The sequence below is a fragment of the Pezoporus occidentalis genome, unplaced genomic scaffold, assembly GCF_034315485.1.
Source record: "Pezoporus occidentalis ecotype Australia unplaced genomic scaffold, CSIRO_AGI_Poc_V1 ctg229, whole genome shotgun sequence".
Taxonomy (NCBI): domain Eukaryota; kingdom Metazoa; phylum Chordata; class Aves; order Psittaciformes; family Psittacidae; genus Pezoporus; species Pezoporus occidentalis.
The window spans coordinates 120,039-137,056 of NW_026914169.1; the positions used below are offsets into that span (position 1 = coordinate 120,039).

General features: G+C 42.8%; 1 protein-coding gene across 1 annotated transcript; it reads left to right on the forward strand.

Moving 5' to 3' along the window:
- The first annotated feature begins 12,282 nt into the window (after window positions 1-12,282).
- Window positions 12,283-16,667, forward strand: GINS3 (GINS complex subunit 3). The gene is made up of 3 exons (XM_062621145.1): window positions 12,283-12,509; window positions 13,111-13,344; window positions 15,933-16,667. Exons 1-3 carry the CDS (start codon window positions 12,345-12,347, stop codon window positions 16,161-16,163), a joined length of 630 nt encoding a protein of 209 aa, XP_062477129.1. The 5' UTR covers window positions 12,283-12,344; the 3' UTR covers window positions 16,164-16,667.
- The last annotated feature ends 351 nt before the right edge of the window (window positions 16,668-17,018 follow it).

Here is a 17,018-nt window from a genome sequence, read left to right on the forward strand (position 1 = left end):
GAGGAAGAAATTCTTTACACTGAGGTGGTAAAACACTGGCCCAGGTTGCCCAGAGAGGTGGTGGATGCACCATTCCTGGAGACATTTCAGGCCAGGCTGGGTGTGGTTTTGGGCAACCTGATCTAGTTGAAGGTGTCCCTGCTCATGGAAAGGGGTTGGACTAGACGAGCTTAGAAGGTCCTTTCCAACACAAACTATTCCTAGATTTCTTGATTCTGTGTTCTAAGGCACTAGAGGCTAATGCCATGACCAACTAACAGTTTGGAAAATTACTTTAGCAGGTACTGTTAGATCCTATGATAACTTGGCACAAACAAAAGAAGTGAAAGATGTAATTAAAAGGTTAAATGTCATGAAACTGTAAGGAAGCAAAGAAGGAGAGATACTGAAGAATTGCCATGACCAGAAGAATGATAAGCATCATCTAGTTTTTCAGCAGAAACATGGGAGCAGGAAAATCCTTCAGATAAGGGGAAAATGCCACCAAAATCAAACTGTGACATTAAGAAGGGTGCTTCCCTTTGCAGGGCTGGGCAGGATTCTCCACTGAAAGCCTCATGCACAGTAAAGGAAGAAACTGAGGCATTGCTAAAGAAAGAGCTAGGTAAACTGCAGACAGAAAATATCTGCCATACTGTCACTGTAGAACTAATAGCTCAAGAAAGCAACAAATGGTAAAAGCCACTCCTGACAACCCTCAGAAGGAAGAGTATTCCATATCTTTCCTATCACAATCTATTCTGGACCATGCTGAAGCATTATGTTCGGGCAAGGAAAACAACATGCAAAGTCAAGATGCACTTTGCAGTGTTAAAGTAAGCATGCACTTCGGTGGATACTGTAAGACAAACACTGATGTGAGACAAGGTCCTCTCACTTCTTCTGCCTGATGCCATCATTGGCTCAGGATACCCATCAATGGATGCAGCAGCATGGGGCTCAACCTTCATGCAATGAAAGATCTGGGTTTTGTTGGTATGATTCACAGTACATGCCCAGCTTGAAAGGCAGGCAGCAGCAAATGAAAACAGATGAAACACAGTTGTGACAACATGTGTATAATGACAGTCTCAGCTCCTTTGAATTCCATCTGCATATCAGGGCACACAAATGCAAATAATTCTCACATCTTGAAAGTGGTGTACAAGGTAGCAGGGTAAAAATATAGAAGCCAAAGGTGGCACCTGCTTCCCCAAGTTTAACAAGACTTGTTCACTGAAGGTCTACAGCCCTCCAAGGCAAACCTTTAGTGCCAGTCATCTTCACATCTGGGTGTAAAAGCTGGGAGCTTTTACCTTAAGAGTAAGGACAAATGTGTCAGGGTCTATCCAGTCACCTATAAATGAGTCCTCCCAGTGAGTAGTGTTTCACATTGCAACAGGGATAGCAGGTGATGGAGGCTTATCCAGGGAAGCTGCCACATAAGAAGTCAGTGTTTGGCAGCCCCACATGCAGTCTGGATACTGTCCTATACGCCCTCACAGCTAGGCATGACAAAATGAGCCATTCTGCGGTACATAAGCATTAAGGTAGTCGCAGAGGTGATTAGGAGACTAAAGTGGTGAAATCAGTCATTAATTTCCTCAGCTGTTAGATGCTGAGAAATGAATCCCAGCAGTTGTTCTATGTGACAACTGAATCCCTGGATTTTAGCATTAAACAAAACAACAAAGCCTGTTGAAATAGCACCAGCATTAGATGAAAGAGAAATATCTCCAAAGAACACCAGAAGATACTTCAAATGCCTTCATTGATTCCCTCACACTAAAGTCACCATGTCCTGATATATCATTACATATATTATTATATATCAATATATATCATTATATATTACATCCGCTCATTCACTCTATTTTGTGTTTAGATATCACAAAGACCACAGTGTCTTCAAGTGTAATTAACTGACACTCAATTTGCTTATGCTGCAGCCACCCCTAGAAATCTGGGAGGCTGGCACGCATCCCAGCACATTACTCCTCTAACACAAGATGTCAACATCTCAGTGCAACGACTCTTCTCACTGTCAATGTTTCAGAGCACTCACCATGTACAGTGCCTGCACTGACAATGGCCAGTGGATCTGGGATGAGCTGCTAGACCAGGGAGCTTAATTTGATGTAATGATATCATTGTGCCTGAAGTGTGAATTTCTTGGGAAATTCAGGTATAGCAAAGTGTGGGGGCTCCCAGACTTGTAGTCTGAGAGGAAAGAAAGGAAATACCACATCATTTTCTTATATAAAGTCTCGTGAAAAATCAATCTGCATCCCTTGACAAAGTTGTAGCTGGGAAATAGATGGGGGTCATTGTGTTGTTGAAATCCACATAGATAAACCAATCTTAAGCAGAGCCTTGGGCTTTATGAAGACCATTCCCAGCCCTGAGGCACGTACATCCTCTTGTGACTGCACAGAACCATGACCAGCAGCAAATCCCTAACAGAAGTTAACCTTGCATAAAAAGAAAAGCAAGGACTTTAAGCTTCCCTTCAGAACTAATAATGTGGTAGTAAACAGAATGAAATGCAGATGATGCCAAGTGTAGAACCAAAACATTGATGGAGTGATACTGAACAACATGAGTAGAGAAAATAGTATCTGCGCTGTATTGACATAGGGTGATTGCTGGCTTGTTGAAGTCAGTGAAAATGTTCTTGATATTAAAGGGTGGAGCAGTGAAGGATCTGTTCTCTATTTTTGTGTCTTCTAGTTGCCACTCATCAGATTTATAATCTTCATCCAAGGACAAAGCTGAAAGAGCTTCGTAAGCCCAAATTGCACTGTATGGCAGATAAAGTTCGCTGCATCTGTAAACTGGACTGCCTTCCTGCTGCCTTGTCATGTTTAGTACAAAAGCTTTTGCAATATGTGAAGGTATAGCACCCCAAAGTCTCATACGAAAAAGCTGATAGGGTGTTTGTTCAGTGGAAAATAGCAGACACACAGTTCAAATCTCATAAATGAGAGAACCCATCAAAAAGAGTTTCTTAGGTAAATACATCCTATTAGCAGGGTCTTACCACTGTACTGGTAGATCACAGAGCACTCTCACACAGCTCTGCAATGTGCAGGCACTATTACTAGTCCTCTAAAAACCAGACTGGCTGGATTGAGACATGCATCACACATGAAACTGATGATCAAGAGTTTGGGTCTTTTTAATAAACAGATAGAGTTAATGTTAGACTTAATGTTAGGTTTAGGAACATAAATTAATACCCTGACTTTCAGAACACAAAAAACTCTACAGCACCCAAGGAGTCCAAGTGAAGGGATTTTTTAAAGTTACAAATTAATTTTATCAGCCACCAAAAAATCACACTCAAATGATCTCAAAATTAAATTATTCTATGATTCTGTAATTCTGAAAAGGATGATATAAAAATGTGTTTGAACACAATTCCAGGAGCTTCATGTGCCCTGAACTACTGACTATCCCAAATACTGCTGATTTTATAAAGATGCTTTCCATTTGAAATGTTTTTTCTATGCCTCCATTGCCTATTGAAAGACACAGACACACAAGACAGACTGGACAGGAGGAAACAGCAGCACTTCTTGTTCCTGAAGTTCTGTCAAATATACAACATCAAGTTTGACAGTGACCTATGGCAATCTTAGGTCACTTTTAAAACAGTAATTTCCAACGAGGGTTTGACTTTGAAGGAATAATGTCACATCTAAGATATTTTGAAAGCAATAGCTGTTCCTTTGATGGATGCAGAATCTTCCCACTTGCAAGCCTATCTCAGCAACTTGATGGAGGGTTTGTTCTAGAATCCTACTCTACTGACAGAGACGACGTAAATGCTGTAGAAGAACAAGTAGTCAGTTACCTTTTACTTTCAGGTTCACTGCATACATGATCTGCTCTGATTGTCCTCTTCCATTCCTCTGGAGCAATGTCTGGAATCTTCTGCTGCAAACAAAAAGCATAAAGGGGATCATGATCAGGTGAATCAAAGGCCACAAACAGCATTCCCTAACCAAGAATGGCTGATCCTGTGCCAGTCAACTTCTCATAAAGTCAAGGTGATGGTATCAGCATGAATATTTTATCCCCGTCTGCTTTTGCTTTGATCCCTGGGCAGTCTTCAACAAACTGGGTCAGGGATCCTTTCCCACTGCCTTCTGGGATTTAATGGGCCCTTCCAGCATCCCCGACTGTGCACACAGAGTCTCTGTGCTTAACCCCCTGGGAACTGGGACATGCTGCTGTCCCCTGCTGTAAAGCAGGACACAGATTCCTAATTGTGTTTTGGTGTTTGACTAAGAGCTGCTCCTCAGCATCACTGTCTCTTGTAGCTGAGATTTCATCTTTGAGCTAGGCACTTGGGCACTCTTTTGGCTTCTGGCATAAATGACTTCTTCAGGGCCACATGCAGAAAACATGGGAAGCCTGGATCCAACATTGTGATTCTAGAGCTAATTTAAAAGGAGATCCTGTCATGAAAAACTCCACTTTGCGATTATATGCCTACCATACTGGTAGGGCAACCAGAAAGAAGGATTTTCTTGCAAGATTATGTACTACACTGAAAAATAATCATATGTTCTAAGAAGAGAATTTAAAAAGCAAAATAAAATGGGAATGTTTTTACACTGAATTAGTTATCCAGCTTAAAACAGGCACGTAGTGCATACACTTCACCTAACGTTTAGTTACATGATCCCATGTCTGTCTTCCATAGAAGCTCTGCTTCTCTCAGTCCACAAGGAAGAGATGCAGAGGAAACTGCTCTGACTTACCAGATTGGATGAGTCCTACCAGTTCTAAGTCCAGAGCACAGAATGAATCAAAGAGCCTTTTTCAAGCTCTGCCAGAAAGAACGGTGGGAACAAACAATGCTCAGGAGGAAATTGAGCCTGAACACTGAGGAGGAATATTATTAAGTTAAGAAGAAAAGTAAACAGAGAGGTTTGGAGGAGAGAGGGGAAGGAATGTATGCATTAACTTGCCCCATCACTGTAGGGTTTGTCCATTCGTAGGCATTTGGACCAGAGTCCTCCTCCCATCAGAGTCAATTGTAAACCCTCTCTTTGATGCACTAAGGCAGGGTCTGGCCCTGCATAGGAATTTATGCCTTCAAATGTGCAAGTAATTAATCCTTCCAGTCTTGGTGAGCAAGAGATGTCTACGTGGCTCAAAGACTCTTTACTGACACAGAAACTGAAAAAGCAAGAAGTGATGTTCTCAAAGTCACAAAGTACATCCTTGGCAGAACTGGGAAAGATTCAGAGAAGCATAGGGTGCAGAAATCCCAGTTCTGTGCTCAGGTCACACATAAAAAGATCATAATTTTCAATGTCTGATGCCAGTCACACTGACAGAGGAGCTATGGACTGACTGTCCTGGCAGTTCCTCTGATAGACTTGGTGCTCCCCTTCCTATGCCATAGATCCACATGATAGTAGGAAAGCAGTTTCAGGGTAATGATGACACACACAAGGGGTCAGCAGCCATCCAACTAAAAGTAAGGAGAGAAAAAAACATTAAAACGGAGCAGGACCTAACACACCAAGTTACCACAGCTTCCTAAGTGTGGACAGTATAAGAAACTCCTCTCTGTTTGCTAATCAGATAGCGGATATCTCTGTATATACAGCCTGATAGATGCATCCAAAATAGCCATCTATCAATAGCCATCTTGTTTAAAATGAGATGCAATGACACACAACTGTGCTTTCTGTGCTTGTATGATTGTATTTTATTTTTATATATACTGGGAACTAAACTCAGTCAAGTTGCATGTCAACATAGATATAGTGTCTGCCATGGTGGGTCCTCCTAGAACTGAAAGGATGGGAGCAGTCAACCTCATCCCAGTCTGAATTTGTTCAGCAGTGAGATACAGGGACCTTAATGTGATACATACTCTGCACTGGAAAGGGCAAATGGGACATATTGTCAGCTAGCACATCAGTAACACCACCGGTAAGTGATCATTTGGCAACAAACGAGCACATAGAAGAGCATGCCAGAAGAGCTGTCATCTGCCACTGGATTTAGAATAGGAAGTAACTGTGGTAGGGTCTGTTTGTACTTTTCACTAGCAGCCAGTATAGATAGTTAAAACCATAGAACACAGGAGAAAGAAACCCCTTCACTCTAATACATTTCTCTCTTCCCAATCATCAACTTTACAATTTAAATGGTGCCATTAAACCTTTCTTGCACAAAGCAAGCCCTACACAACAGCCCATATGGCTGGGACACTTGGAAAATTACTTCATTCACTATCATCTATTATTCCACTTCACTGAATGCCAGTCATGTCCATCTCATCCCTCTGTTGGGTGGGCACACAGAAACAAAGAAACTGCAAGATCATAGAATTACAGACTGGTTTGGGCTGGAAGGGACCTTAAAGCTCATCTAGTTCTAACCCCCTGCCACTAGACCAGGTTGCTCCAAGCCCCGCCCAAACTGGCCTTGAACACTGCCAGGGATGGGGCAGCCATGGCTTCACTGGACACCCTGTGCCAGGGCCTCAGCACCCTCACAGGGAAGAACTTATTCCTAAAATCTCATCTCAATCTCCCCTCTGTCAGGTTAAAGCCATTCCCCCTTGTCCTATCCCTACAGGCCCTTGTCCAAAGCCCCTCTCCAGCTTTCTTGTAGTGCCTTTAGGCACTGGAGCTGCTGTAAGGCCTCCCCTTAAGGAGCCTTCTCCAGGCTGAACCAGCCCAGCTCTCTCAGCCTGTCTCCAGAGCAGAGCTGCTCCAGCCCTTGCAGCATCTCTGTGGCCTCCTCTGGACTTGTACCAACAGCTCCATGCCCCTCTTGTGTTGTTGCCCCCAGAGCTGGATGCAGAAGATGTTCTTAGTCTACTCTTAAGTAGCCCACCCTAGATACAGAAACACAGTAGCATAGACGTTCGGAGAAAGAATCCCATTTGCCGCAACTTCCTGAAGTTTGCAGTGATTTAGGAGTTGTTTCAGCAGAGGGAGCCATTGCAGTACACACCACGAACTGTGAAATAGGCCAGTTCAAGGGTAAAAACCTTTTTGCCTCCTATAAGCGTATTTTCAAAAGAATCCTTGGCTGTATCCAGGCAAACGTGTGCCATCCAGGCAACTACATGCACTTATAGCAAATGCACTGGCTTGCCCTGAATATCCTATGATCGATCTTTAAACCTACAGAATCATTAGTAATTACATTTTAGTATCATAGCCTAAGCTTACAGTTTTAACATGCATTAGAAAGCTGGCAGGTCCTCAAGTCATGCCCACTCAGTAATTCTGCTACATAAGGACCAGCCTTTTCCATGATAATCAGCTGGTTCCCCTTACTGGTGCCCAAATCCATTATTTTAAAGGCCAGATGTCACTACCACAGAAATGGCTGTGCCTGCTGAATTGTTATGTTGCAGGATAACCCTGGGTGATGGAACAAGGCTTTCAGAGTATTTACACACACACAGATTAAGGAAAGTACTACAAAAAGAGAATACCACAATGTAGGTTTCCAGAAATACATTCACTTATGAGTATGGCTCTTTAGAGGTTCTAAGAAGACAGTTATAATCATAAACTTAGGCATAAGCCAATGAGCATTTCATGGTACAATTAGAATTCAAGATAAATGGATTAATAATCCCCTGCCCAAGGATCTAAGTAAGAAGAAACTGCATTCAATCAAAGGCTTCTGTTGACATTATACATTACTAAAGGGGAATTGGGATTTAGTATCTGCTTAGTATGCAAACTCATTACCATGTTCCCTGATGGAAGCTACACACATATACAAGCAGCAGAAATTATTACACTTAATACAGAAAGACAGAATGCCTTCAGGAACTGGTGCCTTGTGTTTTGCATGCTGCGTAAGACAGTCTCACAAGCCACACCAGAGTAACTTTGCAAGTCTGCCCCATATACTTTTAAATGCTTTGTAATTTGGAGTTAAAGATCTCTGACAGTGACAATCACACAAATTCTAGGACATGTGGCCATTGTATTCCTGGTCTGATTGTAAATCAGGGTAATAATTCTAGCCCAAAACAAATCTCTCACCTGGAGTTACAGCCTGGACTCTACAGACCACCACAGCAGGGAATATGACACTGAAAGCAAGTTAAGAGGCTGCACCACCAAGCCTATGCTTTCAGCACCATGAAACTACAAAAGACACAAATAGTAGGTTATTAGATTATACAGCTTAGCCTTGTGAGTAATATGATCATTAGTTTAGAATTTAGTGAAACTGATTAAATTTAAGTGAAATCGAGAGCTCACAGAAGGGCTAGACAGAGATCAAAGTCAGGCATGCAAGGAACTTCTGCCATGCATTTCCACTAAAGGCTGGAGGTTGAGCTTCCACTACATCACTCAGTCCCAGCCTCCAAATCAATGTCTTTTCATTGCCGTAATTCCTGTGGCAGTTTTGGATTGAAGCCACTATTGAAATTGAGGCCACAAAATCCTTCCTATTGGGGAATAAATCTAAATTTAGACTCATCTTCAAATGAATGTATGAAGCTGATCTACCTCACTGCATTACTAATGTTCTTTACAAATATATCATGTCTTGAAGGCATTTTGTTTCCCTCATTGTCTATTTGGCAAAGAGTTGGATTCAATGCTAATTTAGATGCAGTATTTTTAAGGTGTCATTCCTAATGAGCTCTGCAGAAGCAGCTAACTGTTCTGGTGTGTGCAGTCAGAGAGAACTGTGACGAAGACATTACCTCCTCAACTAATTATATGGAAGGAAACTGAACACAAGGGAAAATGAAAAGTAGAGGAATATTCTGGATTTAAAATGTAAGCTCATACAGGGAAACAAAATGAGCAATATCTATTAGGAGCAGGAGCTGAGTGTCTATTTTCTAGTGCTTGTGGTGGGTTGACTTCAACCAGCAGCCAAACACCCATCTAGCCTCTCACTCATCCCCCTTTTCTGAAGAATAGGGACAAAACAGAAGGAAGGTAAAAAGACTCATGGCTCAAGTTTAACAGGGAAAGGAAAAGCAAAAAGAAATTAATTCACTACTTCCCATTGGCAGGCAGATGTCCAGTCACTGCCTGGGAAGTAGGGTCTCAGCACTCGTAACCATTGCTTGCAAAGACAAACACCCTTCCACTTTTTTCCCTGACCTTTTATTGCTGAGCACAATACCATATGGTACGGAACATCCTTTGGTCAGTTGCTCCAGTCATGTCCCTTCCCTATCTCTTGCCCACCCCCTGCCTACTCCCTGGAGGAGGGAGCAGAATGTGCTTTGCCACTATGCAAGCACTGTTCAGCAACAGCCAAAACACTGGTGCACTACCAACACTGGTTTAGCCACAAATACAAATCAGAGCATCATACAAGCTGCTATGAGGAAAGTTAACTCCATCCCAGACAGACCCATACAGTGCTCTGTAATAAAATAATTCTTAAAGTTTAAAGCCAAAGTATGCTTGAATGCCAAGGATGTTATAAATAACATGCTGCCATTTTAAGCAATTGCATGAGACCTTTATCTTCATGGTTTGACTCACTTCATACTTCACATCATTCAGATCTGCTAACTATCTCTGTGTTTCTACTCTTTGTGGAAAATGGGCACCAAACTTCTGTGTGCACCAAGAAGTCCCCAGGCACATCTCAAACCACCAGCTGTTCTGACACTGGCCCAACTGTCTCTGCTGGGACACACCAGCATGTCTCACCTGGTTGAGATTTTAATTTCCTTCACTTGGTTCTACGTACCACTAATTTTTGTACCACATGAACACAAGTCATCCATGCAGGAAACCTACAAGCCATAGCTACAGGAGCTGTGAAGCCCATCTTTGGTACCTCATGTCCCACTGATAATTACCTCCTAACAGAGCTGGGCATCTAAGAACTGTTGCAGATTAAGCCTTGGTCTGTGGAATGAGGTCATTAGGATCCATACATGCCATCATGTTTCACCTGAAGTAAAAATGGCTGTCATCCAGTCTGATCTCTCTACCAGAAACCACAGAAGTGCAGGCATTTAGAAACTGTTCTCAGCCTGGAGAAGAGAAGGTTGAGTGGAGACCTCAGAGCAGCCTTCCAGTATCTGAAGGATGCTTTCAAGGATGCCAGAGAAGCACTCTCCACCAGGGACTGTAGTGATACACACCACATGCCTGAGTTTCATTTGTGCACTCAGGATTGTTAAACTAGGATTAGACAGTGACATTTGGGTTCCACTGAAGTCAGTTGTGTCATCTAAGGATCTTAAGACAGAGAAAAACCCTGCCAGCGTTCCTGATTACCTGATAACAAACACAAATAAGAGAAGCAAGCCATACTATAATCCTATATGGTATTTGAGATGCTAAATGAGAGAGGACAAAGCCTTAATATCAACCCTAGTTTGTGAGGGTTTAGTCCAATATGTAGAGATTGAAGATTCCTCTGTCACTTTGACCTTAAAAAGTAAGGTAAGAAGTCACAGCGAGCGGTGCTTTGGACCCCCATCAACATCCTGCAGCTTCTTCAGTTATCTTACTACATGTATTGAATGTCATTTAAACTACTCACAGTGGCTGTATCACCTCACTCTGTTGTAAACCACATACACATGCTGCCATGACACATCTCAGCAACTGTGCAAAACACACATAAGCCTGCTCTGGTCAAATTAAAATCCCTAAGAAGAAGCAGGCAATGTTTTCCTTTCCTGAATTTATTTGATATATTCAATTGGCTGAATTTTGTGGTATTCAATGTTTAAAGAAGTATACAGATGGGAGGTAACAACTGTCCCTTGACTTCCAAGTTTTCATTCTTTCCCATACTTTGCAATCCTATCGTATCTGGAAGTAATTTGGGTTTTACCCATCACACAGATTTAACTTCTGCAATATTTTGCAATAACTCAGTTTTGGGCAGATGTCTTTGCCTCCTTCCCCTTTTTCTCCACCACCACCTTCTCTCAACACATCTTTCCATTTCTTCTTACACACTTTTGATCCTTTCTCTACTCCGGTTATAACGGATGCTGTTATTCCTTGTCTCTGTAAAGCTACAGGGTCTGATTCGGCCCTCAGACTACATCTGTTAGTGTAGCTCCATGTGACATAAAGGGTTGTGACTTTACGCAAATGCAGGAGGTGAATTAAATCTCCAGTTTACAAATCCTCCAAGTACAAACAGACTCAGTTATGACACAGGACATTCCTTTTCTTTCAGGTGATACCAGGGAATAAAGGTTTAACATTGTGCCTGCTTGCTTAAGCAGTCATTGTGCTTGGTGAAGCAGAACCGTAGGAGTCAAAGTTGCTAGAATGGTGCAGCAGAACTGTAGGAGTTGCAGCTGCTAGGCAGAATTATAGTAGATAAGATTCATAAGATTTAAGACATTCTTGTTTAAATAGTATCCATAGAAAGAAAAGGAACAAAAGATAACCAGAGTAACAAAATTTGCAAACTTGACAAGTTTCTGCTTTAAGATACATAAAACCGGCTTGTACCGAACCTGAGGTTTGGATAGGAGCCGAAACCCTATTGAGTCTGTGTGAAAGCAAGAGGTTACTCGCGGTGATGAAGAGGAACTGCAGGCCTTCATCCTCACGACCCCTAACGACCACCACCAGGAGGCACTGCACAAGCACATCCGTGGGACAAATGCCAGACCAATTATAATACTAGACGGGATTAGGTTTTGCATATGAATTAGGTGTGAAGCAATCTCATGTTTATGTAATCATTATATGTAATATAAACAAACTGAGTGGCAACGGAAAGGTGCACATGCCTTTGGAGGAGCAATCCCCCATGCGCCTCAGCGCTGAACAAAGAATGCCTACTTTACAACTTTAATGAGTTGTGGAGTCTATCCGTGTATCACAGGAAGGTCTTGAAATTCTATTTATGAAAGTATAATACTGTTTAGGATGCTGGGCTCGTGATGCATATGACTTCCTTCTACACCTGAGAAAACGCGCACTTTCCATTTGAATGGCTGTCTTCCTGCACACACTGCAAGCTTCCCTGTTTAGCACAAAGGTGTGTTTCCTAAACCTGATTAAGCAGAGACAGAACAAGTGGCAATGGCTTTAACCTGCCAAAGGGGAGATTGAGACACCCCATCCCTGGCAGTGTTCAAGGCCAGGCTGGACGGGGCTTGGAGCAACCTGCTCTACTGGAAGGTGTCCCTGCCCATGGCAGGGGCTGGACCTGGATGAGCTCCGACACCCCTTCCTACCCAGCCTGCGCCAGGAGACTACGAATACCAGCCTCTAGGCGGGCTGCGACAGTAAGGGCGGGCTACTCCACGGCGCATGTGCGATTTCGCGCTCAAGGGCGGAGGGTGGGGTGTGTGTGACGGGCTGGGCGGGAGCTGGTGCTGTTCCTGTTCCGTTTCCCGCTCGTCGGCCATGTCTGAGGCGTATTTCCCTGTGGGCCCCGGGCTGGGGCTGGAAGAGAGTTTTCTGTCGCTGGACGACATCCTGATGTCGCAGGAGAAGCTGCCGGGCCGCGCCGAAATCAGCCTACCGCGCCTGGGTTTCGCACTGGGCCATGGAGGGGACGCCATTACGGAGGTAACCGGCGGGACAAGGGCAGAACTACCACTCCCGACAGACCCCGCGCGGATGGGCTGGGGTGGACGGCGGAGGCGAGGCGCAAGGGGCGCTGGGAGCTGTAGGCTCTAGGCCAGGGGGACTTTAGGGTTAAGGACAGGCTGACGGCCTTTCATAGAATCTCAGACTGGCTTCGGTTGGAAGGGACCTTAAAGCTCATCCAGGTCCAACCTCCTGCCACAGGCAGGGACACCTTCCACTAGAGCAGGTTGCTCCATGCCCCATCCAACCTGGCCTTGAACACTGCCAACATTCACCAGTCCTTTGGGCAACCTGTTCCAGTGCCTCACCACCCTCACAGTAAAGAACTTCTTCATATATAATCTGTCAATTATGAGGTTCTACAACATTAATTTTTTAAAAAATTGTATATCTTTGCAGTAATAATTAATGCTTATAAAGTGTTCCTGGGTTTTATGACAGTTACAGTAGACTGCTTGGAAAACAAAATAGACTTTTTGTAATACTGAATCTTATTAATAAAGCTCACTGCTGTCTTTGGGGTTAGGGTTTGTGTTTTCATGGCAAGGACAACTTTTGATTTTTTTTCCCTGTCATGCAGGGATCAAAACTGGAAATCCCTCTGTGGCTTGCTAAAGGTCTGCATGACAGCAAGCGAAGAATAATTTCTGTGGAACTGCCAAAGATTTACAAGGAAGCCTGGAGGACTGTTTTGAGCGCTGATGCCACTGTGGTTGATCTGCATAAAATGGGGCCATACTATTATGGATTTGGCTCCCAGCTCCTCAATTTTGACAATCCAGAGAACCCTGAGATAGCTCAGGCTATCCTGCAGGCAAGTATCAGAACTAAGTCTTGAAAAGTGATTGTACATTTTTCATCTTCGTCTTGTTCCCAGCTGTTCTGCAGTCTTCAGGAGGAATAGCCATTTGTTTTAATTGATCTGACTGCTGTACTGATGATGGTCCTCTAGATCAAGCTGTAGGATGACCTTTTTGGCAACTGCACAGTCTGGTGGTAGAAGCCTCAACTGTGCACCCAGGAGTGTAATTTTAGCTTGGACTTTCCTCACTGTCAATATGGCATTTCATAAAATCCTGTAAAACTAGAGGAGACATAAGATTATCTAATTGTGCCTGCAAGCCAGGATTAATTCACCCTCTATACTTCCTATTTTTCTACTCTGTTTTTAAAGCTCTGTAATGATGAGACTTGACACTGCTCTGGGCAATCCATTTCAGTGCTTTGCCATCCTAATCATAGAAAGTTTCATGTCTAAACTAAAGCTCCTTCACAGCAATGCAAGCTCTGTTCTGTTTGTCTCGTCCAGAGTAAACGCTGAGGATGGATTATTCTCTTCCTTCTTGCAGCAGTCCCAGCTCATTTGCCATCTCTTTGTGGGCCATACTTGCTAACCTCTGATTGTCCTTCCCGTTGATCTGCATGCACTGTGATGTGCAGTGCCCTGAGCAGCATACAGTGACCTGCTCAGGGCTTGTGCTGATGGAAACAAAAAGAATACTATGTGAATTTTGTAGGCTGCGATGCTCCTTGCTCCTCATAGTGCAGCACCTTTTTTTTATGATGAAGTGACATTGCTAGGTGTTTGATTTGCAGCCCACAGTAAGATGGTACAGACTGCATACACACAGAGATACTCCTTTTATTGTATACGTACAGTTTCCCATTTCTGCCTTAATGTAAAACTTTCCGTAGCCTCAGCTGAATTGCCTTGTATTGTTTTCACACCATGTTTTTAATTTGTCAGAATCTTTATGAATTAAGAGTTTTGCTATCTAACATGCTTGCTGTCATCCCATCTCCTTCTCCTACATGTTGTTTGCTAATTTAACAAGTGTAACTTCTATTCCTTTGACAATTAATACATCAAATAGTACTTGGTTCCAGATAGACCTCTGTCGAACTCCATCCAATTTGTTCTTCCCTCTTGGTAGGGAGGATGTGTAATTGTCTTCACTGACCACCCGTAGTGACCATGGGTGCCCCATGACAGGTACCAGTGTGCTGGTTTTCTTCCCTTTGTAAGGCCTGTCCTCCTGTCAACATAGGAAACTAGGGTGGGCTCTCAGAGTTGGTTCCTGGCAAATCCATGTTGGCTGTTACTCCTCTGTTTTCTTGCAGAAGTTTATGTATACTTCATTTATTCCAGTACCTTTCCAGAAATTGATACTGATGGATGTGTAATTTCTTGGCTCTTCCTTCCTCCCCCTCCATCTCCCCTATCTCTTTTGAAGAATAGATAACATCTTTGCCAGTTTCTAGACCTCTGTTCTCCTTAAGCTTCTAAAGATAACCACTAACAGCTCTGAGATTTCTTCCACCAGCTCTCTAAGTAGTCTGGGATGATTGCTATTGGCTTTTTTTTTTTTCTCTCTTATTTCTTAGATGAAGGCCGATGCAGAGAGGCTTTAAAGCACTACTGCTTTCTTAGAGTTGTCCAGTGAAAGCTTTCTTTCTGCACTGGGGAAGGTGACCACACCTTTTCTTGTCTTTTTGCTTTCTGCTAATGGACATCTTGGGGAAAGGAGCCACATTAGCACACATTACTGACAGAAAAATCAAAGTACACAAGGTATGCTTCCCCCTGATTAAAAGCAAACAAGAGGGGAGTTGTGCTGACTTAAAAAATAAACAAAACGTAAAAAAAAAAACTCTCTCCCAACCATTTAGGGACTACATATGTGAAGGGTAACTATTTGGTAGCAAAGCCAATAAGAGAATTGTTAATTTAGAATGTATCATTTTATAAATCTCTAAAATTGTACAGTTCTGATGATTAAAATCAGCTTCTGAAATAATAAAGCACAGTTCTCAAAGACTGTCAGCCTTTTTTTTTTAATTCCCAAAGGCAAAGGTAAGGCAGGAAATAAAAATCTTTAAATATGTCTTGTTGCTTAGCTTTTCAAAATTTATTAGTTGTAGGTTTGATTATTTTTTTAATTTGATTTTTTTTTTTTTTCACCTATTTCATGGCTTAGTGTTTTTTCAGTATATTGAAAGTTCTACAGTGGCAGCTTGGCTGAACTTCCAGGCCCTTTCACAAGTTGCCATTTGAATGTTCCTGCAGCAGCTGCTGTGGCATGAGATCTGTCTACCTTCTCTAAAGCAGTGATTGCTTGTAAAGTGAGATGGAATAGATTGTAATTGCGTTATACCTTGTGCTGTGCTCAAGCCTGTCATTAGGAAGGAGCCAAAGTCTGATAGTGTGCTTGCTTCCTTCCCATCCAGTAGATCAGGCACTGATCTCTGAGGTCAGTCAAGAAAAGTTTTGTGTAGCCGATGTTAATAGGTGCTGTGCTGTTTGCAGACCTTTGCCCAGTTGGGAGCTTACACCCAAAAGTAAGATTCTTAGCATGTGAGAAGCCTGTGTTACCTGTCAGTAATTCTCCTTATCTTCTTCAGACGTTTATTAGCCGATTTCGTCGTATCATGGACTCCTCTCAGAATGCCTACAATGAAGACACATCGGCACTAGTGGCTCGGCTGGATGAACTGGAGCGAGCCTTGTTTCAAGCTGGCCAGAAAGAACTGAATGACTTCCAGAGCTGGGAAAAAGGACAGGCTTCTCAAATTACAGCCTCCAGTCTGGTCCAGAATTATGGAAAAAGAAAGTTCACAGAGGTGGATGGTTAAAAGCCTGAAGAGTGTGCAGCTACAGTGAGGAACACCAAGAGATTTACAGTCTCTCTGTCACAGAAGATAAAGATGAATCAGCTTTGGGGAAGGACAGGCTCACTCTCCATTAGTGGGAATTCTTCTCTGTAACATCTTCAGATCAGACTAGTGCAATTTTTAAAGGCAGACAGCAAGGATATAAGAAAGAGATGGCATCACATTACTGGACAGCTTTACAGCTTGCTCATACCACTCCTGAGGTTTTGCATTTCAAGTGTGTGCTAGGTGGCTGCAAGGATATGAGAAGATTTTCTGGGAGGGTCATTAATATTTATTATTCTTTATCTCCCCAGCTGACACTTAACAATACTGGATCTATCTAGAAAAAAAGTGTAATTCAGTGTATTTCATCTTGCCCTTCCCATTCCAGCCTCATGAGAATAGCTAATACCAGGTTCCCTGTTCTTTGGAGAGCCTCAGTGATGTGGGAAAATGATATAAACCACATGAAATTTTATTCTATTTCTTGAGGCAGGAATATTTTTCTTTACTGACTTTTGTACATAGGGTTAAGTGCCCCAGAGAAAAATGCCGCCTCTAACCCATGGAGCAAGTGAAGAGGCCATGCAGGTCTTACATGCTGCCTCATCTTTTCTCTCCCTGGGTCACTGTGGTCTTGATGCTGCATGAGTTGAAGAATGTTCTTGTTTGATGCAACTAGCTTGCATGATGGATGTGCTGGGTGTTAAGTTCTCTGCTTGTTTTACAGGGGAGACAACAGAAGACAACAAAGAGTTAGCCTTGACTGGATCAGAAGCAGCAACTTTCATGGAACCTCTCCCCCATTACCAATCTCTGATCCATCTGTCTGCC

Excerpts from the sequence above, each read along its gene's own strand:
- GINS3 (XM_062621145.1), top strand. The coding sequence starts at position 12,345 with ATGTCTGAGGCGTATTTCCCTGTGGGCCCCGGGCTGGGGCTGGAAGAG. Across the intron at positions 12,510-13,110 it reads GAGGGGACGCCATTACGGAG|GGATCAAAACTGGAAATCCC; the intron begins GTAACCGGCGGG and ends CCTGTCATGCAG. Across the intron at positions 13,345-15,932 it reads TAGCTCAGGCTATCCTGCAG|ACGTTTATTAGCCGATTTCG; the intron begins GCAAGTATCAGA and ends TATCTTCTTCAG.